The sequence below is a fragment of the Aulonocara sp. 'chitande type north' Nkhata Bay genome, linkage group LG12, assembly GCF_057382095.1.
Source record: "Aulonocara sp. 'chitande type north' Nkhata Bay isolate Kocher_YH1m ecotype deep benthic linkage group LG12, A_spYH_male_GT1.1, whole genome shotgun sequence".
Lineage (NCBI taxonomy): Eukaryota > Metazoa > Chordata > Actinopteri > Cichliformes > Cichlidae > Aulonocara > Aulonocara sp. 'chitande type north' Nkhata Bay.
Window position 1 is genome coordinate 1,981,173 of NC_141355.1, and position 27,638 is coordinate 2,008,810.

A 27,638-nucleotide genomic window follows, 5' to 3' on the forward strand; every position below is an offset into this window, starting at 1 on the left:
CTCTAATTCTAATCTGTGATTTTGCTTCCTTTGATCTGGATTAGTGTCAGCTGTGGGCTGTTCCCTTTGTTGTCCGTTGTGAGCTCCCTCGTGGTGCGTGACCTTCTGTCAGCCTGTAACTCAGCTTCGTTCCAGTTTTGTTGCTTTGCCATTTCCAGCACATAAAGCTGTGGTTAAGCTTGTGTGTTATGATTTCTTCTGTGGGATCCACACATGTCTGCAGCAGCAATGCTAATGTTGCTGTCACGTGTGCGATTATGGTCAAAGGCAGTCAGCTACTGTTGCATTACCACATGTGCTTTTACTTTTGTGCAGTATTGTAGTGTTTGTGTCAGGATGTGGACACGTTTTTATAAAACCAGCCAAATGTAATCAGTAGTTCTCGAAGGCTGAAGTGCAGACTGAATGTTTAACAGCTGAAACGTGTCCTTGTTAGACAAGGAAATGAAATAATTATGAAGCATAAAGTGTGATAAACAGCATGTCTCACACATCAGTGACCCGTATGATGGTATTTGTATTCACAGCTCACAGACTGGACGTAGGAGGGGAGGCATTTTAATTTGACTCCAGTGGGCTGTAAAGCTTACATCATTCTGCTGAAATAAAAGAAGTCATGAACTGATTGTTCATGTAAACATACGGATTCATCCTTTAATGTCAGAATAGAAACTGCTGAGCAGAAAGTCTCTTTGATTTGAATCGTCTTTAAGGTCAGTGATGAATCACTCGCCCCTTTCCGATTGGCCACGTGAGTTTTCCCAGCAGACCCAGCTGTTCTTTCACGATGCTTCCCTGGTGCACGTTCCTGCCTCCTGCAGGTTTACCTTCGACCTGTGAACAGAAGAGTCAGAACAGGTGCCATCATGGCGTCGTTGCACCAAAACAAAGACAGAATAGATTCATTAGATCTCTGTGGTTGGTAGAATTAAATAATGATTATTGACATTCACATTTTAAATATAACACAATCATTGAAATGAATTATTCATTATTACAATTCATTATAGGGAATTCTTCTGATTTGGACAACACTGTGACAGCCCTGCAATATCAGGAGCAGCTCAATAACACAAATCAGTCTGCTTGCTTCAGTGAAGTGCAGCGCGTCTGTTTGACTGGCTGTAGATAAAGAATCATTAGGTGAGAGTTTGTACAAACACAAATACAAATTAGTCTAAGAAGGTGGTTCCCAAACTGTTTCTGCAAGGCCCCCCTTTGTCCTACGAGAACCCCCCCATCGAGACACACACACACACACACACACACACACACACACACACACACACACACACACACACACAGATTTTGTTTTTAAATCCCATTGCAGTTTATAATGACGTAACTCCAACACTGGATTACAGGCTCTTACCTGTTGTGGGTCATGTGACTCTTGACCAGATGCCCAGCAGCCAGAGCAGCCATCAGTGAGAGCTCTCCAGCGAGTACGGTGGCACACACGATCCTGGCCAGCTGTCGGGCGTTCTCACCTGGACAGTCCTGACTGGCTCCTTGCACACCCAGCATCTACACACACATGAACACACAAGTTATATGGCAACCAAATCCTTCCACGGATGCAGCTTTGAATGAAACAGTGCTGCTAATCCATTTATCCATGTAAGGATCTAAAAACCACACGACTGTGACATGTTTGTGTCACTGTGCACCAGCACGCCATATACCTCTGCTCACACTTGCACTTGGTCCTATTTTTAGTTGTGACTCACTGCAGACGCACAGGTACAACAACAGACTGTGCAAACTAAAAACAGTCGTCATGGAGACACGGTCCAAGCTGAAATCCAAAATGTTTTGTTTTTACGGACACTGCTGGACATTTAACATCTGCATAAAGTAAATGTGTGGCGTGTTCACTGTGTGTGTTTAATAAAAGGTGCTCGGGGACACGTGTCGCTGATTTGTAATCGTCCAGACAGACACGAACTGGGAGGGAAGCAGAAATAAAAACTGTCTTTATTGAATCAAAGTCTTTTTGAAAAGAGCTTTGAAAGGATTGTTGAGGAAGCTACGCCTGCTTCAGTGGAACGTCATTGTTTTCACTTTTCCTGCTGCAGATGACCGACTGTAAACGGGTTTGCTTTGTTTCTCTCCCGTCATCTTAGCTAGCAGCCTGCTAAACTCTTTTCACGTGACTCACTGATCTACTGTCACAGCAGCGAGTTACACGACTGACAGTTTTTACGGCCTCTTACTTTGTGCTCACCCTGCAGGCTTCCCTCCTGCTCAGCTCTTCATGCACTCAGACCGTGCACCACGCATCCATCAGTCATTGTCATTACTGACACCTCTAACTGAACAATATTACATGATCCTAAACATCTAACAGTTGTGTAACCACTTCAAAATGAAAAGGACTGCCCAGTGTTAACTGTTGATCTTCGGTTGCTTGACATGCTTGATGTGCTCGTACCTGCAGACAGGCCTGTTGTGGAGGCAGGTTGGTCCCTCCTCCTACAGTGCCCAGCTCTATAGATGGCATAGTACAGCAGATGTGCAGGTCGTCTCCTGCTGGGCCTGACGGCTCCATGAGGGTGATGCAGTTACTGCTGCCCACTGACTGAGCTGGGTCCTGTGTGCACACACACACACACACACACACATTAACACAGGACACACACACACACACACACATTAACACAGGACACACACACACACACACACACACACACACACATTAACACAGGACACACACACACACACACACACACACACACACACATTAACACAGGACACATGGGAATAGCTGTGATGCACAGCATTTCCTCACAGGTCATTTACCTGTCCACATGCTATGTAGATGGCTGTGACCAGGTTGGCTGAATGTGCATTAAAACCTCCGATGCTTCCTGCCATGGCTGAACCCACCAGGTTCTTGTTGATGTTAACTTCCACCAGAGCCTCTGTGCTTGTTTTCAAAACCTGAAGGGAGCGAGACCGAGACAGCAGCATGAAACGCTGTCGTCCTTTTACAAACCATCAAAGCGATTCATGAAAAGTGCAGCCACGGTTTGCTTCCAATGAGCTACATCAGAGACCTGACAGGTGGAGCTGTTCTCAAACAGCGAGTCGTTGTTAAATGACAACAGGAAATACTTTAAATACTTTTTAAAATTCAAATCTTTTCAAATGAAAATAGAATTTTAGATGTGAGTGTAGTGTTTCGATTAAAGACGAGTCTCTGCCAGAAAGATGTTCTTCATGTAGGTTAAATCATAAACACCTTCATTTACAAACTGCATGCTGTCTTTGTCTAAAGTTTACATTCGTTTAATGATCGGAAACATTGGGGTGTGACAAACATAAATACATGAGGGCCAAACACTTCTCACCCCACTGTGCACACAGTAGTGATTCTTTGTGACACAGTACTGCGTGCACTCTCACAGTATTGTGTTATAAAGAATGTGATTCTGAAGTTCAGTGTTTTGTGCCGCAGAAAATAAAAAAGCACTGAATGATTGATCAGATCAACATGTTTGACTCAAACTGTGGAGGAAGATCCTGTCAGACTAAGAACAGCAGAGAGTTTAAATATCAGCGTCATTTTTCAAGTCCTCGAAACTCTTCTGGACATTCAAATAGTTTTTTCCTGTGAACAAACTGTGGTTCAGCTCAGCAGGTCCCCCAGGAGGACACTGGAGTCTCCAGATGGGACACACCCAGTGACTCATAGGTAGCACAGGTAAAGAACTCTAACTGCACCTGGTGGGTAAAACCACACAGTTGTGCTCTGTGACGTCATCCTGTTAGAGAGACGATAAAGGTCCATCAGACTTCTGAGTATTATGATCAATAATTTTGAACTTAGATCCTGTTTCTTCAGTTTTGTGTGACAAATTGAATCCTGTTTTCTGTCAGACTGTTTTTAACCCTTAAGGTTGTGCTTAGATTTAATACTTCTCTAAAAAGCAGAGTCAGTACGTGCATCTTCTAAAGTGAAAGTTTGCTTCACTGCAGGTTTCTGCTGAAACTCTATTGGCAGACAGTTAGTCCCAGTAAAGGTTACACAGTGCTTCCTACCTCTCTGACCACCTTGGCAGGGATGGTGGCTTCGCAGACAGCAGACTTTCCCCGGCCCTCGATCCAGTTGATGGCAGCTGGCTTCTTGTCTGTGCAGTAGTTCCCACTAACAGCCACCACCTGCAGCTCTGGGAAGTGCTGCTGCAGTAACCTCAGAGCCTCCTCTGTGCCCTGCGTGTAGATCAGATTCATCACGTATGGTTGCTACGTCATAAATGCATCTGACACAGCGACGCAGGTTCATGTTGAGAAACGCTGATCCATCTAAAACAGTGTTTCCAGAAGTGCTGAATAAGAACCTTTGTTAATCCAGTATGAGTGAGCACTGGGTGATGGTGTAAGTAAACGGTAAATGGCCTGTATTTGTATAACGCTTCACTTAGTCCCTAAGGACCCCAAAGCACTTTACACCACATCCACCCATTCACACACACATTCACACACTGGTGATGGAGCTACATTGTAGCCACAGCCACCCTGGGGCGCACTGACAGAGGCGAGGCTGCCGGACACTGGCGCCACCGGGCCCTCTGACCACCACCAGTAGGCGACGGGTGATGTCGCAGAAATCCCTTTAACAAAACAACACGTGTGTTTCTCCACATTAAACGAAGCTGCAGACACGACCACAGTTACCTTAGAGATCATGTTCATCCCCATCGCATCTCCAGTCTTTGAATGGAAGCGGATATAAAGATTTCTCCCTGCCAGACCCACCAGCAGCTTCTGAAGCCTCGCAAACCTGCAGACAGCAGTCCTCCGTCACACAGGAACAACACACACTGCAGACACACAAACAGAGACTGCAGACACACAAACAGAGACTGCAGACACACAAACAAAGACTGCAGACACACAAACAGACACACAAACAGACACTGCAGACACACAGACAGACACACAAACAGACACTGCAGACACACAAACAGACACACAAACAGAGACTGCAGACACACAAACAGAGACTGCAGACACACAGACAGACACACAAACAGACACTGCAGACACACAAACAGACACACAAACAGACACTGCAGACACACAAACAGACACACAAACAGACACTGCAGACACACAAACAGAGACTGCAGACACACAGACAGACACACAAACAGACACTGCAGACACACAAACAGACACACAAACAGACACACAAACAGACACTGCAGACACACAAACAGACACACAAACAGACACTGCAGACACACAAACAGACACACAAACAGACACTGCAGACACACAAACAGAGACTGCAGACACACAGACAGACACACAAACAGACACTGCAGACACACAAACAGACACACAAACAGAGACTGCAGACACACAAACAGACACACAAACAGACACACAAACAGAGACTGCAGACACACAGACAGACACACAAACAGAGACTGCAGACACACAAACAGACACACAAACAGACACACAAACAGAGACTGCAGACACACAAACAGACACACAAACAGACACTGCAGACACACAAACAGACACACAGACAGACACACAAACAGAGACTGCAGACACACAAACAGACACACAAACAGACACTGCAGACACACAAACAGACACACAGACAGACACACAAACAGAGACTGCAGACACACAAACAGACACACAAACAGACACACAAACAGACACTGCAGACACACAAACAGACACACAAACAGACACACAAACAGAGACTGCAGACACACAAACAGACACACAAACACACACTGCAGACACACAGACAGACACACAAACAGAGACTGCAGACACACAAACAGACACACAAACAGACACTGCAGACACACAGACAGACAGACACACAAACAGACACTGCAGACACACAAACAGACACACAAACAGACACTGCAGACACACAAACAGACACTGCAGACACACAAACAGACACACAAACAGACACACAAACAGAGACACAAACAGACACTGCAGACACACAAACAGACACACAAACAGAGACTGCAGACACACAGACAGACACACAAACAGACACACAAACAGAGACTGCAGACACACAAACAGACACACAAACAGACACTGCAGACACACAAACAGACACACAAACAGACACTGCAGACACACAGACAGACACACAAACAGAGACTGCAGACACACAAACAGACACACAAACAGACACACAAACAGAGACTGCAGACACACAAACAGACACACAAACAGAGACTGCAGACACACAGACAGACACACAAACAGAGACTGCAGACACACAAACAGACACACAAACAGACACACAAACAGACACACAAACAGACACTGCAGACACACAAACAGACACTGCAGACACACAAACAGACACACAAACAGAGACTGCAGACACACAAACAGACACACAAACAGACACTGCAGACACACAAACAGACACACAAACAGACACACAAACAGACACTGCAGACACACAAACAGACACACAAACAGACACACAAACAGAGACTGCAGACACACAAACAGACACACAAACAGACACTGCAGACACACAAACAGACACACAAACAGACACACAAACAGACACTGCAGACACACAAACAGACACACAAACAGACACACAAACAGACACTGCAGACACACAAACAGACACACAAACAGACACACAAACAGAGACTGCAGACACACAAACAGACACACAAACAGACACACAAACAGAGACTGCAGACACACAAACAGACACACAAACAGACACTGCAGACACACAAACAGACACTGCAGACACACAAACAGACACACAAACAGACACTGCAGACACACAAACAGACACACAAACAGAGACTGCAGACACACAAACAGAGACTGCAGACACACAGACAGACACACAAACAGACACTGCAGACACACAAACAGACACACAAACAGACACACAAACAGACACTGCAGACACACAAACAGACACACAAACAGACACTGCAGACACACAAACAGACACACAAACAGACACTGCAGACACACAAACAGAGACTGCAGACACACAGACAGACACACAAACAGACACTGCAGACACACAAACAGACACACAAACAGAGACTGCAGACACACAAACAGACACACAAACAGACACACAAACAGAGACTGCAGACACACAGACAGACACACAAACAGAGACTGCAGACACACAAACAGACACACAAACAGACACACAAACAGAGACTGCAGACACACAAACAGACACACAAACAGACACTGCAGACACACAAACAGACACACAGACAGACACACAAACAGAGACTGCAGACACACAAACAGACACACAAACAGACACTGCAGACACACAAACAGACACACAGACAGACACACAAACAGAGACTGCAGACACACAAACAGACACACAAACAGACACACAAACAGAGACTGCAGACACACAAACAGACACACAAACAGACACACAAACAGAGACTGCAGACACACAAACAGACACACAAACACACACTGCAGACACACAGACAGACACACAAACAGAGACTGCAGACACACAAACAGACACACAAACAGACACTGCAGACACACAGACAGACAGACACACAAACAGACACTGCAGACACACAAACAGACACACAAACAGACACTGCAGACACACAAACAGACACTGCAGACACACAAACAGACACACAAACAGACACACAAACAGAGACACAAACAGACACTGCAGACACACAAACAGACACACAAACAGAGACTGCAGACACACAGACAGACACACAAACAGACACACAAACAGAGACTGCAGACACACAAACAGACACACAAACAGACACTGCAGACACACAAACAGACACACAAACAGACACTGCAGACACACAGACAGACACACAAACAGAGACTGCAGACACACAAACAGACACACAAACAGACACACAAACAGAGACTGCAGACACACAAACAGACACACAAACAGAGACTGCAGACACACAGACAGACACACAAACAGAGACTGCAGACACACAAACAGACACACAAACAGACACACAAACAGACACACAAACAGACACTGCAGACACACAAACAGACACTGCAGACACACAAACAGACACACAAACAGAGACTGCAGACACACAAACAGACACACAAACAGAGACTGCAGACACACAAACAGACACACAAACAGACACACAAACAGACACTGCAGACACACAAACAGACACACAAACAGACACACAAACAGAGACTGCAGACACACAAACAGACACACAAACAGACACTGCAGACACACAAACAGACACACAAACAGACACACAAACAGACACTGCAGACACACAAACAGACACACAAACAGACACACAAACAGACACTGCAGACACACAAACAGACACACAAACAGACACACAAACAGAGACTGCAGACACACAAACAGACACACAAACAGACACACAAACAGAGACTGCAGACACACAAACAGACACACAAACAGACACTGCAGACACACAAACAGACACTGCAGACACACAAACAGACACACAAACAGACACTGCAGACACACAAACAGACACACAAACAGAGACTGCAGACACACAAACAGACACACAAACACACACTGCAGACACACAAACAGACACACAAACAGACACACAAACAGAGACTGCAGACACACAAACAGACACACAAACAGACACACAAACAGACACTGCAGACACACAAACAGACACACAAACAGACACTGCAGACACACAAACAGACACACAAACAGACACACAAACAGACACTGCAGACACACAAACAGACACACAAACAGACACACAAACAGAGACACAAACAGACACTGCAGACACACAAACAGACACACAAACAGAGACTGCAGACACACAGACAGACACACAAACAGACACACAAACAGAGACTGCAGACACACAAACAGACACACAAACAGACACTGCAGACACACAAACAGACACACAAACAGACACACAAACAGACACTGCAGACACACAGACAGACACACAAACAGAGACTGCAGACACACAAACAGACACTGCAGACACACAGACAGACACACAAACAGACACACAAACAGACACTGCAGACACACAGACAGACACACAAACAGAGACTGCAGACACACAAACAGACACACAAACAGACACACAAACAGACACTGCAGACACACAAACAGACACTGCAGACACACAGACAGACACACAAACAGACACTGCAGACACACAGACAGACACACAAACAGAGACTGCAGACACACAAACAGACACACAAACAGAGACTGCAGACACACAAACAGACACACAAACAGACACACAAACAGACACTGCAGACACACAAACAGACACACAGACAGACACACAAACAGAGACTGCAGACACACAAACAGACACACAAACAGAGACTGCAGACACACAAACAGACACACAAACAGACACACAAACAGACACTGCAGACACACAGACAGACACACAAACAGACACTGCAGACACACAAACAGACACACAAACAGACACACAAACAGAGACTGCAGACACACAAACAGACACACAAACAGACACACAAACAGACACACAAACAGACACTGCAGACACACAGACAGACACACAAACAGACACACAAACAGAGACTGCAGACACACAAACAGACACACAAACAGACACTGCAGACACACAAACAGACACACAGACAGACACACAAACAGAGACTGCAGACACACAAACAGACACACAAACAGACACTGCAGACACACAGACAGACACACAAACAGACACTGCAGACACACAAACAGACACACAAACAGAGACTGCAGACACACAAACAGACACACAGACAGACACACAAACAGACACTGCAGACACACAGACAGACACACAAACAGACACACAAACAGACACACAAACAGACACTGCAGACACACAAACAGACACACAAACAGACACTGCAGACACACAAACAGACACACAAACAGACACTGCAGACACACAGACAGACACACAAACAGACACTGCAGACACACAAACAGACACACAAACAGAGACTGCAGACACACAAACAGACACACAGACAGACACACAAACAGACACTGCAGACACACAGACAGACACACAAACAGACACACAAACAGACACACAAACAGACACTGCAGACACACAAACAGACACACAAACAGACACTGCAGACACACAAACAGACACACAAACAGACACTGCAGACACACAGACAGACACACAAACAGACACACAAACAGACACTGCAGACACACAAACAGACACACAAACAGACACACAAACAGACACTGCAGACACACAGACAGACACACAAACAGACACTGCAGACACACAAACAGACACACAAACAGACACACAAACAGACACTGCAGACACACAAACAGACACACAAACAGACACTGCAGACACACAAACAGACACACAAACAGACACACAAACAGACACACAAACAGACACTGCAGACACACAGACAGACACACAAACAGACACACAAACAGAGACTGCAGACACACAAACAGACACACAAACAGACACTGCAGACACACAAACAGACACACAGACAGACACACAAACAGAGACTGCAGACACACAAACAGACACACAAACAGACACTGCAGACACACAGACAGACACACAAACAGACACTGCAGACACACAAACAGACACTGCAGACACACAGACAGACACACAAACAGACACTGCAGACACACAAACAGACACACAAACAGACACACAAACAGAGACTGCAGACACACAAACAGACACACAGACAGACACACAAACAGACACACAAACAGACACACAAACAGACACTGCAGACACACAAACAGACACACAAACAGAGACTGCAGACACACAAACAGACACACAAACAGACACTGCAGACACACAGACAGACACACAAACAGACACTGCAGACACACAAACAGACACACAAACAGAGACTGCAGACACACAAACAGACACACAGACAGACACACAAACAGACACTGCAGACACACAGACAGACACACAAACAGACACACAAACAGACACTGCAGACACACAAACAGACACACAAACAGACACTGCAGACACACAGACAGACACACAAACAGACACTGCAGACACACAAACAGACACACAAACAGACACTGCAGACACACAGACAGACACACAAACAGACACTGCAGACACACAGACAGACACACAAACAGACACTGCAGACACACAAACAGACACACAAACAGACACACAAACAGACACTGCAGACACACAGACAGACACACAAACAGACACACAAACAGACACTGCAGACACACAAACAGACACACAAACAGACACACAAACAGACACACAAACAGACACTGCAGACACACAGACAGACACACAAACAGACACTGCAGACACACAAACAGACACACAAACAGACACACAAACAGACACTGCAGACACACAAACAGACACACAAACAGACACACAAACAGACACTGCAGACACACAAACAGACACACAAACAGAGACTGCAGACACACAAACAGACACACAAACAGACACACAAACAGACACTGCAGACACACAAACAGACACACAAACAGACACTGCAGACACACAAACAGACACACAAACAGACACACAAACAGACACTGCAGACACAACAAACAGACACACAAACAGAGACTGCAGACACACAAACAGACACACAAACAGACACACAAACAGACACTGCAGACACACAGACAGACACACAAACAGACACACAAACAGAGACTGCAGACACACAAACAGACACACAAACAGACACTGCAGACACACAAACAGACACACAGACAGACACACAAACAGAGACTGCAGACACACAAACAGACACACAAACAGACACTGCAGACACACAGACAGACACACAAACAGACACTGCAGACACACAAACAGACACACAAACAGACACACAAACAGAGACTGCAGACACACAAACAGACACACAGACAGACACACAAACAGACACTGCAGACACACAAACAGACACACAAACAGACACTGCAGACACACAAACAGACACACAAACAGACACTGCAGACACACAAACAGACACACAAACAGACACACAAACAGACACACAAACAGAGACTGCAGACACACAAACAGACACACAAACAGACACACAAACAGACACTGCAGACACACAGACAGACACACAAACAGACACACAAACAGAGACTGCAGACACACAAACAGACACACAAACAGACACTGCAGACACACAAACAGACACACAGACAGACACACAAACAGAGACTGCAGACACACAAACAGACACACAAACAGAGACTGCAGACACACAAACAGACACACAGACAGACACACAAACAGACACTGCAGACACACAGACAGACACACAAACAGACACACAAACAGACACTGCAGACACACAAACAGACACACAAACAGAGACTGCAGACACACAAACAGACACACAAACAGACACTGCAGACACACAGACAGACACACAAACAGACACTGCAGACACACAAACAGACACACAAACAGAGACTGCAGACACACAAACAGACACACAAACAGAGACTGCAGACACACAGACAGACACACAAACTGACACTGCAGACACACAAACAGACACACAAACAGACACTGCAGACACACAAACAGACACACAAACAGACACACAAACAGAGACTGCAGACACACAAACAGACACACAAACAGACACTGCAGACCAGTTTACCTGCTGGTGTTGTCAAAGGCGGCTTTGATGGCCTGAAAACCGTGGGTGCTCTCCAGCCAGGCTTTGACTTCAGCAGCACGGCAGGCAGAGGGCAGTCTGACTACAGGGCCCCGAGTCATGCTGTCAGCCAAGATACGACTACGGGCTCCCCCACCCAGCTACACACACACACACACACACACACACACACACACACACACACACACACACACACACATATATGGTAAATATCGACACATGGTTCACAGTGTTTTCATATACTGCGTTCATGCTGTAACTCGTCCTGCAGCACATGCAGAGTAGCAGTAACAACACATGCAACACTCACTGCGATTGCTCGACAGCCGCGGTTGGTGCTGGCGACCAAGCAGCCTTCTGTAGTTGCCATGGGAACTTGGAACTGTTTCCCATCCAGAAGTAGTGGTCCAGCCACACCCACAGGTACGGGCACATAGCCAATCACGTTCTCACAGCAGGTGCCGACAACCTGGGAAACAAGGGCTGTGTTCAAAATAACTTAGTGACATTTTATTTTAAATCTAAGAATTGATGTTTGTACCAAAATAGTTTCTTAGAAAATTAATACTGTACTGGGAATCACCACCACATCCCAGTAAATAAGGTGAGAGAAAAGAACGTGAGAACTTTATTAATCTCAGAGGAAATCATTTGGTCACAGGTGCTTCAGGACAGTAAGAACAGCAACTAAAATAAGTAACACAGATACAGCAGAGCAGCTGTAATCATAAATGTCCCAACACATTACACACAGCTAACATATACAGTGGGTCATTATACTGACTGTGTACTTTTCAGTGTGTACAGTTCTTGTAGTGTGTACGTGTGCTCCTCCTGTACGACGTGATGCTCCATCATGTTGTCACCTGTGCGACTGTAAATACACCTGAGCTTTCCTCCCACTGCTCTGTGGGTCAGGCTGCAATGCTCTGTGTTCATTAATGTTACAGTTATATTAATAATTATAAATGGTAATGATCAGTATAACTAGGCTCACATGGTCAGATGTTGCAGTTACAAGTGTTTGTTTTAATAAAGCTTCTGTTGAGTTTTTTAACCTTAAATGACCTTTGACCTTTTGTTTGATCTGTTTGGTGCCTGTTTTCTTTGTTTTACCCAGCGCTTTGTCACTTCCTGTTTATCAAAACAAACTTTACTTTATAAACAAGACTTTGCTATGATGTGTGTGAACAGTCATTACAGTTGTGTGGTGATAGCTTATAACAAAGAATGTGTAACAGGTACAACACACTACTAAAGTCTTCCTCCTGTCCTTGCCCCGTGGTAAGGCCCTTTGCTTGAAATGTTGAGGTAAGTTTGGAGCAGTTCAGGCAGAAATTAGACGACAACAGAGGAGAACGTAGTTGTGTCTCACCTTCGAGTAGTCATAGTTTGTGTACGGTAAAGAGGAGAGCGCAGAGGAACAGGGAAGCTTGGTTGATAACATTTTTCTTCTAATGGCCACGCCTCGCTCTGCGGTCTCCATGATGGCTTCCAGTTTGTAGGCAGGGATGTGTTTAGAGCTGACCAGGAGCATCACCTCAGCATCACTCAGGAAACGAGGGCCCAGCTGCAACAACCAGACTCACGGTCAGTTATAGTCTGCGCAGACCAGACACTGGGGATTTACTTTAAATACATGATAATAAAATAATATACAGTAAGATAATAAAATAATATACAGTAAGATAATAAAATAATATACAGTAAGATAATAAAATAATATACAGTAAGATAAAATAACTAAAAGACTGAAATAATTCTGAAACGTCTTCATAAACATGTCATTTTCCCCCCACAACAAATAAACATTATGGAAAACAGGTCATAGCCAGTTCATTAAATGATGATGACTGTTGGCATTGACACCATACATGCTGCTTATATAAATATCTACACAGTCCTAACTCAGCAGTAAATGCTGTGGACTACATGCACGCTGTGGTCAAACATTCACTAATTCATTGAATTTCATGGTAATTTGGTTTAATGTTACTTTGTAAGCTGCACGTCGGCCACATGATTCCTGCATCATTGGCAGAGTTTATTTAAAGTAGCTGCTGTGTGTATGAGTACTTTTGACCCCGTGTTTGTACTTTTACCACACAAATGACAGAAAATTCAAACTTGTGAACCAAATTCTTGTTTTTGAAAATCTTTCCAGTTGGAAAAAGAACAGTTCAAAGACATCAATGCGTCTGAGGTTACCGTGGCGTCCGTGACGAGTGTGTGTAAACTGCAGCTCTACAATCACTGCAGATCACACCTTTGTGCAGGTATTTTCTCTTTAAGTAGAGGTGATCTGTTTAACTTATCAAACTGCAACCGAACGAGGTGGAGGTAGGCGGGGTCAGGTCTGCTTTAAAGTGAAGGCAGTCCCATCTTGTAGCTGCAGTTAGCTGCTCTTACTAAATCAAAAGTTGAAACTTTTTGTGGGCTTGTCAGTCTTCCTGTGATAAAGCTGAACCGTTTCAACTGAAAGGGAAACGACATGAGTCAGAAAAGATGAGGAAGGACAAACATGTCAATGGCCTCCACCTGGAAACACTTCCTGTTTGGGGGCCATTGTTTTCCCCTCTTCTCCACATTCACACCAAAGCCGCTGAGGCCGACACCCTCGACTACCTACCTGATGAGGTCAGTAACTTGATTCTATACTCTGATTGAAACGAGCTCCTTTCATTACCAACAACATAACATGTTATGTCAGCATAAGTGCGTTCAAAGCAACATAACGACCCTGAAGTCCAGCACATATACAACTGATGCCTGAGCAGATATGTGTGGGAAATTATTAGCATTCTTTAAAAGATCACAACTGATGGCAACAGTTTTAATATCGCATGATTCGAAACAAAGAAAATGACTAAACGTTTGTGGAACGAGTTTTTCGAAGACGGGCTTCAGCGATTTGCGTCTAATGGCTGACCTTAGGGTCGTTGAGGATGGTCACACAGTGGTTCAGGTCTCTGGGCTTTTGGGGGAGCATGTTCTCCGTGCTCTCAGACTTGGATTCTTCTTCCCTCGTTACAAAGAAGCTCCTTGGATGATGATCGTTGTCGGCAGCAGACAGGGGCCGGATAACCTCGTCTAGGATAACAAGGTTGAATTTGATAACAAAGCGCTAACAAGTCCGTCTGTTTTACCACTATCAGTAGACACACCTCTCTCCTCCTTATGGGCGGGTCCTGGAACAGCCATGGTGTGAGCGGGGGCGTGGCATCGTGACGTAACTAGATCCTCCCTGCAGCAGGGCTCGGATGGGGATGGAGGATTTAGGGTGTGTGTGGAAAGGGAGATGGGGTTCTTCAGTGACAGCGTGGATTCCATCTCAGCCTGTTCAAAGAAGATGTACTTGATAGCCAGCAGCAGGGCCAAGAGCAGACAGATCATTTGCTCTATGTCCATAGTTATCATCCTGTAAGGTAAGATGAAGAGGAACATGTTTCACTTCACAAAAGCACGACAACAGGAATGTCCAGGAAAACTCTGCAATTCCATTATGAACACAAACACAAAGCACAGGTGACCCTGACCACCCATCTCTTCACAGAACAGAGTTTTTGCCCTTTATGTCTCACACAGAAAGTCTCATACGTTCAGCAGCTCAACAGCATGTGCAATGCTCCATGGGGCAGTTATCACAACTGTGCGAACGTTAAATTAAAACAACCTAAACTACTGCATCACCTCGTGAGGTAGAACTGCCAAAGAGGTTTATCCGGCTCAATTCTCCTGGGTGAGAAGTGGTCCAGCTCCATGCCGACCCCGAGCATGTCCACTGCAGAGTTTATGGACAATGGTTCAGCAATCCAGCGGCTGTGAGCATGAACCATGACCAGGCCGAGAGACTGAACGTGGAGCAGAGACAAACATTACACAATTCTTCAAATAAAGACAAAGACACTAAGTAACCCGTTAGAAGCTTACCATGATCATTTTGACCCTCTGTGTTACAGGATTGGGTTTGTTGTCCTCCTCCTCCATTGCTCTGGACAAATCGTTGAGCTGCCAGATAGGATGGCCCCCCTGACTCTCGCGGGACAGCTGAACGAACAAATAACAGGAACAATCTGTCACAGGCTGGGTCTCCGACCCAGCACTCTGAGTTTTCTTTGTATTTTTTGATATGTTATTAGTTTGTGTTATTTCCTATTTGCCTTTAGTTTAGGCAGCTATTGTTCCTGGGTTTTCTATGTTTTGGGGTTTTCTATTTATTTCATCATGTATTAGGTCTGTTAAGTTGTGTTGTCATTTCCTGTTTTATTCTGACAATGTCATGTGTTCTTTGTTCATTGTATTTAGCTTTCCTCTCCTGGTCCTGTCATTAGGTTTATGTCTGTCAGCTGTTTTCCCCCATGTGTCGCCACTTCCCCTGATCACCTCATGTCTGTATTTAAGCCTTTTGTTTTCTTCATGCCATTGTCAGTTCGTCTGTTTATCTCACCAGAGTTACAGTCATAGTCATAGCCTGTTTATTTTCCTCCTCAATCATAGTTATAGTTTTTGGTCTTAGTACCTTTAGTGTTTTGTTTCTTAGTGTTTTGCCTGTTTGCTTTGGTCTCTTGGTTCATTTCCTGCCGTCATCGCAATAAAGGTTCACTTTTCTGTTAATCATTACTATTCCTCGTCATCATCTGCTTTTGGGTCCTGTTTCCGCACACATCGGCGCACCCCGCCGTGACACAATCAAAGAAACCCGCACAAACATCAACATGTCAGACACATGCAGGAAAGCTGTGCCCTTACCTCCAGCAACAGGGAAACACATGCTGGGAAGAAAGTCATGAACACAAAGTAGTTGGCCAAGACAGACATGCATCCAAAGCAGCACATGATTTCCAACTGCCTTACACCTGCAAGACACCACACAGATATCCGCTCGACAACAAGTCACACCTCTATAGCATCATAATTACAGAAAGGCGTTATTCACTTTCTACAGCAACACTCAGTTTCTAAAGTCTGTCCACTATTACAACAGCAATGATAAATTCAGCGTAGTGTCCAGCTTGGTGACCTGTGGGGGAAGAAACCACACCTGGCACTAATGTGCAGTCAGGCAACCTTTGATCTGATTACTAATGCAGTTATGTCCAAATGATTTCACATATAGAAGAAAACTTGTGATTAATAGTCAAACATGTGGGAAACTCAACTGGTGCTAAAGTGACCAGACATAAATACACGACAGCTTCCAGCAAGCTGTGAAAACAGATGATTCAAACAGTGCTTACTTCACAGCAACGTAAAAGTGGCTTCAGGTTACATGTAAAACAGTATGTTTGTGTCTGACATCGGTTCATGGAAACTGTGGAAAACAAGCTCAGGAACCCACAAGCTAGTCTCTCCTAATGCGAACACCCAACAGGAGCACATACCTGACATGGTTCCCACTCCGATCACTAAGCATTCCACCAGAGCATCCAAAGTAAAGGCAGGTCCAAGTACCGCCATCCCATGAGCAATGTTATCCCTCACTTCATCCTGAAAACATATGAGTGACATATCAGTTTCTCCGCTGCTGTTAGGATGTGGCAATAAAAACCAAAATATAATAGTGCATACCTGAGAACTGGAGCTCAAGGCAAACTTGGCGAGAGCGCATGCTTTGGAGAGGTCGATGAGAAGCAGAAAGAAGGGCAAAGCCTCACTGAAAGACAGGATCAAACTCTTTATCGCACGTTTCTGAAAGAGCTCCTGAAAAAAGGACCTTTTTATCGAGTGTGTCCTTACTTGAGGCCAGTGAGCTCCTTATCAAGAAAGTGAATGACAACTGTGCTGAATACAAAGCTGGAGAAGATGGTGAAAAGGCCAGCGATGCCTACAGGAAACGCAGACGGAGTCAGGTCAAAAGGGAGAAACATCACCGGCATGTCCTACAAACACACGAGCACTGATACCTAAAATATATTTGGACCCCAGCTGTCTCAGGTTCTGGAACTGGAAGTAAATATAGACGATGGCGATACAACGCGTAATGGTGAGGATGATGACGTCACTGCTCAGAATCTCCTGCAATAATAAAAAACAATAGAATTAATAGAATAAAATCGCACCACTTGTTATTATTGACACTGATCCTTTGCTCACCTCTGTTTTGGGGCAGTCGAAGTTCCAGCCACATATCTGGTCATTCCCAGTGAACATGTTCATGGACATCATGCAGACAGTGAGGGTGACTGTCCCCACAATCACCTCCCAGGGGTGAGAGGCCACCACGAGCCCGTGGGCACGGAACACGCGGGTCAGCATGCTGCAGCGGGGCTACAACATAACACATGTAAACCGAAGAGCTTCCCGAGGATGCCCGATGATAATCTGACAGTTTGAAACTGGATCGATTGGTTTGATTTCTACAGCGTCTGGTCAAAAGCGCTTAATACGTTAAGATAACAGCCCGTAGAAATGGTTACTGACAGGGTTCGGTTTTACACCACAGCTATTTTAAAGTGCTAAATAAGAAACTTTATTTATACGATTTCAATAAGTCAATTACTCATATAAAGCTGCAGGTTATTGTTATTTTACTAGTAAAATGTCGTTGTGTGAGTGACTGACTTACCTGGTAAGAAGATGATTATGGAGGTCCGATTAACAGCGCGACGTGCAGGAGATGTGAAGCTGCAGATTACACTGCGCTTCACCTCCCAGTGTCACCACACCGATGGAACCATGGCACGCTATGGTGTCATGCAGCACTTCCACCTATCAGCTCCGTCTGACGCTTCGCTAGCGTCGTTGCCCCGCCCCGTTTCCTAGGCGACAGTAGTACTAGGGCATGGCCAAAGCTAAAACGACTAATCTCGCCACACACACCAGGCTGTATGTAAAGATCACGGCATGTTAGTTAGCTGTCAGGCTTTAGAGTCCCCCTTTTATTTCTTTTAAATAAATTAAAACAAAACTTGTCAAAATTTTAAACGAATATCCTCATTTTTGGCTCTTATTTTTCTTAAAAACAAAAATAAGGTTAAAAAAATCTGGTAATTCTTTGTTTTTACATTCATCGGGCCCCAATATGACCAAATATCAAAGAGAAATTAAAAATGCTGCTGTGGAAGAGTTCAGGTCTTAGGAGGTTAAATAACACATTCTAACCGCGATGTAGTACCAATATAGCGGCACCATTTGAATCCAACGGACCGGGGTTATGGAGCGACCCTAAATACAGGAGGGAGACATGAATGAACTTAGTCCGCTCATACCTGAAGTCTGAAGTCTTTGTTTTTTATTTTAAGCAAAAAAAGTTGACGAAGCTCTAAAGCTTTTGACGTTCATATATATATATATATATATATATATATATATATATATATATATATATATATATATATATATGTGTGTGTGTGTGTGTGTGTGTGTGTGTGTGTGTGTGTGTGTGTGTGTGTGTGTGTGTCAGATTACAAAAGAGCAAATTCACTCTTTCTTGCCACAAGAGCTAAATAGTAAAGTCAATATGAACTGGCAGCTACAGCGTTGTGTTAATCCGACTGGATTCAGTTTCCACTTCATGACATCAGTCTTCACAGTCACTTCCACTTCAGCTGATTTAGGTTTGGTATTTCATTTTGCAGTATTTCATTAATCACTGTCCTGTTTACAGTTTTTGTCACTGCACTGTAGTGCTCTAAATGTAATGTATTTCATATATATAATCTTGTGTGTATGTTTGAATAGCACAACAGAACATAAAATGTGGGGTCCCTATTTTATCTGAAATTACAGTATAACTATATTTACCTACTAATACTAAGGTATTTACATTAAAAGAAGGGAATAGAGTTATTTTACCTTATCTAACATCCAGGTGTTTAACAGGAAAGGAGACACAAATTGTAAGGAGTTACTGAGTAAGTACTGCTTAGGTTTGTGCATATTCTCCTTTGTCCCACACGCCATCAGACTGTTTAACTCCTCTCTGGAGGGGAGAGGGAGGGGAGACAGGAGGACAAAGGAGGGGGGAACAACTAAGCTGTAGTGCCTCTTCACCTCACTGTGCAATACTTTTGTTAACAGTCAACGGTGCAATAGACCTCAATACTTGAAATGTGCAATTCACTTGTATTTTTATTTTTATTCCTATTTATCCCCTTTGTATATTTTATTTATATATGTCTCTGTATTTATATATGTGTGTATATATATATAATATTCTGTAACTCTGTAACTTCTGTCGGTGCTGTGCTTTTTGGAAACCGAATTTCCCAGAGGAACCCACCCGAGGGATTAATAAAGTTTTATCTTATCTTATCTTATCTTATCTTATTCAATTGTCTTTTTATATGAAATATAAAAATGATACATTGATAGTTCTCATTATTATATCTGAGCCTGTTTTTATTCACCTTTAATGAAAAACAAAGAACATGAAACACTTCTTAACCGGAAAACGAGCTTTAACTACACAGTGCCAAACAAAACAATCCTTTTTCTAGAGTAACTGTAAATGCAGTAATCTTAATTACTGTGTAAGTCATTTTAAGTACTGGGAAGGACACACAGATTATACTGTAAGTAATTTTGTTGATTTATTTTAATTGTCAGTGAGCCCTTCATTTCCGGGCTCAAAGGTAATTGGACAAATTAAATAAATGAAGATAAAATGTTCATTTCCAATCCTTGGTTGAAAAGCCTTTGCTGGCAGTGACAGCGTGAAGTGTTGAGCTCATGGACATCGCCAGATGCTGGTTTCCTCCTTTTTAATGCTCTGCTGGGCCTTTACTGCAGCGGCCTTCAGCTGCTGTTTGTTTGTGGGCCTTTCTTCCAAAGGTCAGTCTCAATGCTCAGCTGAGTTAAGATCAGGTGACTGAGCTGCCCACACAAGAATTTTCCACTTCTCTGCTTTAATAAAGTCCTGGGTTTCTTTGGCTGTGTGTTTTCAGTCATTGTCCATCTGCATTATGAAACTCTGCAGTCTGACTGCATTTAGCTGGATGTGAGCAGACAGTCTGTCTCTGAGCACTCGGCTGCTTCTGTCCTGTGTCACATCATCAATAAACACTAGTTTCACGATGACACCAAGGTTCCCTCTAATGTTTCATGTGTCTGAGCGAACACACAAACTCATTGAGTGGCCCCTTGGACTGTGGTCACGCCAGCATCGAATCCATCCAAGTCACATGGTTTATTAAAATAATCAAATTACAGCATTTACATGTATGTTAGACTGTGGCGGACCACCAGGTGGCTCCACTCACACCCAAGTTGAAGGGAAGTGCTGGGGTGGAGATTTTGGCGCTTACTGTATGTGAAGTTCTACAGAGCAGGGGCGGAGCGGGGGGGGTGGCTTACTGGGCTTAAGCCCGGGTTGTTTTGTCAGAAGCCCGGGGTCTTTTGGAGTGTAATTTTTTCATAGTTAGATGCCTGGCTGACAACTGTATAAAACAAAAACTACACACAATATTCGAAGCACATAGTGCACACTGTGGGAATTTACGACTGTGCGTGAATCCCCCCTGATATTGGTATGATCCGAGCTCAGGCACTAAGCGGGGGGCGGGGCAGCTGCTGCCTGCGAGTGCGCTGTTGGAGAAACGCAGCCAGGCAGACAGAGGAGAGCTTAAGTTCGACCAGGTACCAAAGCAAATCATTCGTACTGTACAAATAATGTAAATATGACGGTGAATCACGAAAGATTGATATCAAACTGATCACTTGACCCATATTACCTTACTTGCTCTTCGAATGAATCAACAAATGGCGAAATGAAAAGCCGAACAACAACAAAGCTGTTTCTTTAGAGAGTCTCAGCTCACATGTGTTTATTTCATATTTTCAGTTGTTTCCCTCCATGGCTAAATAAATCGGTTTCAGTAATGCACTGATATACAAGAATGGACATAAGGGGCTTCTTTCAAAGAAAAACTCAGGTAGATGTTATTTTATATATTATGCTTTGTATGTTGTTCAGTATAAAATAAATAAATATTGAAATATCTTTTGAATTAGTTAAATGTCAGAATAAAGAGAGACAGAGCTTCTATTTTTTTTTATCACTTTCATCAAATTTAGGAGTACATGTACACTAAGTTTATTGTTAATTAATAAGAAACTCCAGACGATTCTATTCTGAGCTGAAGAAGCTTCTGATTGGTTCGTAGAGTCCATGTGAGTAAACTGGTGGCACAGCTGTGGATGCATACAAGGCAAAACACAGAGCCTGTTTCTGTGACATGGGAACATCAAGAGATGTCAACAAAACACCAGGAAGAGAACTGTGGAGCTCCATAAGTGTGGCTCAGTTTGAATACAATTTGGTGCCATTTGCAATTAAGAAATACAGACAGTTTCTCTCTTTACTCTTAAAGTTAACAAATATGTTTTTATATTTATCAACCTAAAAAAAATAAACATTTAGTCTAATTTGATGTTACAATTAAAAAAGTGTTTGTGTGTAAATATCTGGTTTCAACTGTATATTTGATGATTGTCAGCACAAAGAGGGAGAGAGGAACACACAGAGAGAGGTGAAACAAGAGCAGGTGAGACTCACATGTTAGTCACATGGTTGTTTACCAGAAGTATCACCGTATCACAGGACCTCATGTATCTCGTACCTAGTGTTTCTTTTTAGGTTTACTATTTTTCAAATTCTATATTTATTAAGTTCTGCAGCTTGTTTGCACAACAAGACTAAATAATTATATAAACTTTTCTCAATCTAAATATTGTACTTTGGTAGAATTAAAAAATAAGTGTAGTGCAGGTCTATGATGATTTTTAGTGCTGCTATCATCTAGTTCTGATTCTGGTTCTGTCTTGGTTAAGTCCCAAGTAGTCCTGATTTTGAACTGTTGTAGTCCTGTTTTAATTCCGGATCAGTTCTGGGTCTGGTTGAATTGGGGTTTAGTCCCTGTGTCTTGATACAGCCCTGATTTTGTTCTGCCTTGCTGCTTAATTAAAAACCTAGCTTAAGGTGTCCTGTATATGTGATATATTTTTTTCCTATATGAAGTCATTCTTTTTTGAACAAAACTCAAAACAGAGCCAATTAATCTTTCAGTCATTTCTACCTATTCTACCTATTCTAAAAAAAAAAAAAAATCCCACATGCATACTACCCTTTAGGGCTAAGCCCCAGGTGTTTCAAATGTCTGGCTCCGCCTCTGCTACAGAGTCAGTTAATAAAGTTGGAGTGAGACATTGAGACCTCTCCTGTCGTTATTACATACCTCCACATTGGTGACCCCCACATTGGTGGCCTGGAAGCATCGGCTGCTGCCGGACTTCCACCTCCGCCGATGGCTGCGTTTGCTGTAGCGCTTAAATTGCCGGATTTTTGGCTTCACGACCCTCCTTTATGGTTCGTGCACGTAGAAGCTCAGTTTGCTCTTCGTGGAGTTTCAGCCGACGATACTAAATACCAGAGGTGGGACCAAGTCATTGTTTTGCAAGTCTCAAGTATTTATCCTGAAGTCACAAGTCAAGTCTCAAGTAATGTCAGGCAAGTCAGAGTCGAGTCTCAAGTCACTGGTGTAACAGTCCGAGTAAAGTCACAAGTCTGAAACTTTGAATTTCAAGTCCTTTCAAGTCTTTAAAAAAAAAAAAAAAAGCATGTTGCAGTTATATGCTAAATGTAAATGTTAGACCAGCGGTCCCCAACCCCCGGGCCTCGGACCGGTACCGGTCCGTGAGTCGTTTGGTGCCGGGCCGCGAGAGTTGAGGCTCAGGTGTGAAATGTCTGGTTTTCAGGGTTTTTATCGGTTTTCAGCGTTATTTTGTTATCGTTTTTATCGTTTACTCTGGTTTCCTGGGTCTTTCACGTGTGTTATGAATAAATCTTCTTTTTTTCGGTCCCGGTACTAGTTTTATTTTGTTGTATTTATCCGCGACACCTTAAAGGCCGGTCCGTGAAAATATTGTCGGGCATAAACCGGTCGTGGCGCAAAAAAGGTTGGAGACCGCTGTGTTAGACCATGTAATTTTTAAATCTGTGTTTTTCTCAACACATAACGAAATAGTGAACTTAGAAAATATACACAAATTGTGAAATTGCACCTCTATAAAATGCAGCTCAATTAAACCTAGCTCCAAGAATAATTTTCACCGAAAGTTCTGAGATAAGCTGCATGTTATTCTTGGATGCGCTTGTAGGACCGGCTTTAAAATCGCATGACAAAAATATCATACACATTAAAAAAAAAACTGTATCTCCAATGGAGCCTGGACAACATTTGCTAGTTAGATGAAGTCAGCTATCTCATCGTAGCAAAAGAGAAGCCCCGCCTACTGTTCTTTATGCAACTTCAACTGTCGGACAAAGTTGGAAGTTGTTCCATATCTTTCTGTGATTCTCTTCTTACATGTTTTGCATGTTGCATTTCGGTTTTTTGTTGACTACTTAATAATTTATGTACCTGAAAAAAATAACTCTTTGCAGCATTTTTGAGCGTTTTTTTTTCTTTTAATAAAAACATCTGGTTAATTTGATTGGCTGTGCTACAGCTCACGCACACATATGTACGGAGTGTGGTTTGAATAAATGAATGAATGAATTTAATTAATGGTGCACACTTTCTATATAATATGCGTGTTAACTTTTATATTTGGGTGAAATATCAAGTCTCTTCAAGTAAACCGGTTCAAGTCCAATTCAAGTCCCAGGTCATTGGTGTAAAAGTCCAAGTCAAGTCACAAGTCTTAGAACATCTAAAGTCATAAAATTAATGACTCGAGTCTGACTCGAGTCCAAGTCATGTGACTTGAATCTACACCTCTGCTAAATACCACCATGTGGTGGCCTCACTTGACCCGCTGTCAACCCGCTGCGTGATGACTCTCCTCCGGGACCCCCCAGCCCAGGCAAGTACACCGCCCTCAAGGCGCTGCTGCGGCGTTACTCCCTCTCTGATGCTGAGCGGGCCGAGAAACTCCTTTCCCTCGCGGGCCTGGGCGACGGCACCGCTCTCGAGCTCATGGAGAGCATGCTGTCCTTACTGGCCACGGATGACGGAGGATTCCTCTTCACCTACCTCTTTCTCCGACAGCTGCCGGCTCCAGTGCGCGCTGGCCTTACCAACTCCCCGCTATTGGCCACGAAGGATTACCGCTCCCTTGCGGAAGAGGCGGATCACATCCTCCTGGCTACCAGGAGTTTCGGCGTCCAGGCGATTGTCCCGGACTTATTGGTGGGTAACTGGTGCGTAGAGAACAGTCCAACCCTGCCAGGAAATATGTGCTGGGGAAGGAATGGTATTAAGACACTTTTTATACTTTTTATAGGTAACGAACAATTTCAGAAAAAGAACTGAGGGGCGTACAGGAAAAAGTTGAGTCCAAGTTGTGTAAATGGACATGGTTGCTACCCCAGCTGTCATATAGGGGTAGGGCTCTGATTGCCAATAATCTGGTTGCCTCGTCCCTGTGGCACAAGCTTGTGGGGTTGGTTCCACCTGCTGGGCTGTTCAGCGTCTCATTGTGGATTTTTTCTGGTCCGGGCAGCATTGGCTTAAGGCATCTGTACTGTTTCTTGCCGTGTCAGAGGGAGGTCAAGGACTTGTGGATATCATGGCCAAGACCACTGCCTTCAGATTACAAACTGCTCAGAAGCTGCTTTATGGAAGTAGTTACTGTTGGCTGCCCTTGGCTCGGCTGCTTCCCCAGAAAGCTGGATATCCTGGACTGGATAAGCATCTGTTTTTGCTTAAAACAGCAGAGCTTGATATGATGGGTTTAACACCTTTTTATCATTCAGTGTTGGATGCTTGGAAAACGCTGAAGATTTTCCGTGATCCTGACCCTAGACCTGGCTGGGGATTTTTGAAGAACCATTGTTTCACAATGACTTTTTGTTTGCTGTCATCACCTACAATAAGGACCAAGTTCATTCAAGCTGGGATTGTGAAACTGGGTCACCTCGCAAAACTATCGATAGAAAGGATGTGCAACCTTACTAACATCAAGTCCACCAGAATCTTAAAGAGGATCCTGGAAGACGTCTGGGAGTCCTTACCTGTGTCACTGAAACTATTTGCTGAAAATTGCAATCTAGCTGACCAGTGGTATAATGGGTACGAGTACGTATTTCCAGTACTTTCAGCTGCGCCAGCTTTTGATGGATGGCATGAGGAGAATGGACTGGTGTCGGGTGTTCTCAGTTCATGTGGGAAGAAGCACCTGTATCAGAGTTGTGCCAAGGTGCTGAACTTGTGCTCGGGGGGTCAGGGAGTCGAGGTGGACACAGGTTTTTGGTTCAGACCTTGCCCCGAAGGGCAGATGGAGGGTCCTGTATAAGCCACCTGTTGAGAAACAGGTTGGTGACCTCCAGTGGAGGATTATACATGGATTTATAGCTACGAACAGACACACAGCTAGACCCGACTACTAGGGGTGGATGTCTATTTTGTGAACAACAGGAGTCGCTGTCACTTGTTTTTGTCCTGTGTGAGGTTAAAAAGCCTGTTTAGTTTATTGCAGGAATGGGTGGAAGCCCTGGGTGAGCGTTTTTCTATGGCAGTTTTTGTTTTTAGTCTTAAGTACAGAGCTTTGAAAAGGAAGACTCATGTCTTAATCAATTTCCTTCTTGGTATGGCAAAGTTCGCAATTTGGAAAACGAGGAAACATGAAATGCTTGGACAGGGTTGGACTGATGCAGCAATTAGTTTTAAGGGCTTAGTTGTGTTGTGTTGTATCGTGTTGTAATCTACAGATGTTTACAGATTTGTGGTGTATTAGAGATGTTTTATGTTCATTGAGGGAGGATGGTGCACTTGTTTTGCATTTTTAGAGTGATATTATTATTCAGTGTATTTGTTTTGATAACTACACGTGGATCTAAGTGTGTGTGGTTTTTGGGTGGTGTTTTTGTGATGCTTCCTTTGACTTTGTGAGCGTTTTGTTTGTATTATTGAATTGTGATATGAATAAATGTGTTTGTTAAAGGTCAAACGTCTTTCTTTCTT

The 27,638-nt window shown here is 43.8% G+C and overlaps 1 protein-coding gene across 1 annotated transcript; it reads right to left on the minus strand.

Annotated features, from left to right (window-relative positions):
* Window positions 1–542: 542 nt before the first annotated feature.
* On the minus strand, window positions 543–19,456 carry hmgcra (3-hydroxy-3-methylglutaryl-CoA reductase a). Its single transcript, XM_086313163.1, has 20 exons — window positions 19,301–19,456; window positions 18,829–19,002; window positions 18,639–18,750; window positions 18,472–18,559; window positions 18,304–18,388; window positions 18,117–18,222; window positions 17,485–17,591; window positions 16,666–16,782; window positions 16,426–16,586; window positions 15,900–16,153; window positions 15,665–15,825; window positions 14,111–14,305; window positions 13,046–13,204; window positions 12,718–12,875; window positions 4,681–4,786; window positions 4,045–4,215; window positions 2,803–2,943; window positions 2,435–2,593; window positions 1,373–1,527; window positions 543–834 (listed from the first exon to the last, which is right to left on the minus strand). The coding sequence occupies exons 2-20, from the start codon at window positions 18,988–18,990 to the stop codon at window positions 783–785; spliced, it is 2,649 nt and encodes an 882-aa protein (XP_086169289.1). The 5' UTR covers window positions 18,991–19,002; window positions 19,301–19,456; the 3' UTR covers window positions 543–782.
* Window positions 19,457–27,638: the final 8,182 nt, after the last annotated feature.

Coding starts and splice junctions, on each gene's coding strand:
- hmgcra (XM_086313163.1), bottom strand. CDS start 18,990: ATGCTGACCCGCGTGTTCCGTGCCCACGGGCTCGTGGTGGCCTCTCAC. Junction 16,783..17,484: donor GTGTTTCCCTGTTGCTGGAG/GTAAGGGCACAG, acceptor TTGTTCGTTCAG/CTGTCCCGCGAGAGTCAGGG. Junction 4,787..12,717: donor GCCTTTGACAACACCAGCAG/GTAAACTGGTCT, acceptor TGCTGTCTGCAG/GTTTGCGAGGCTTCAGAAGC.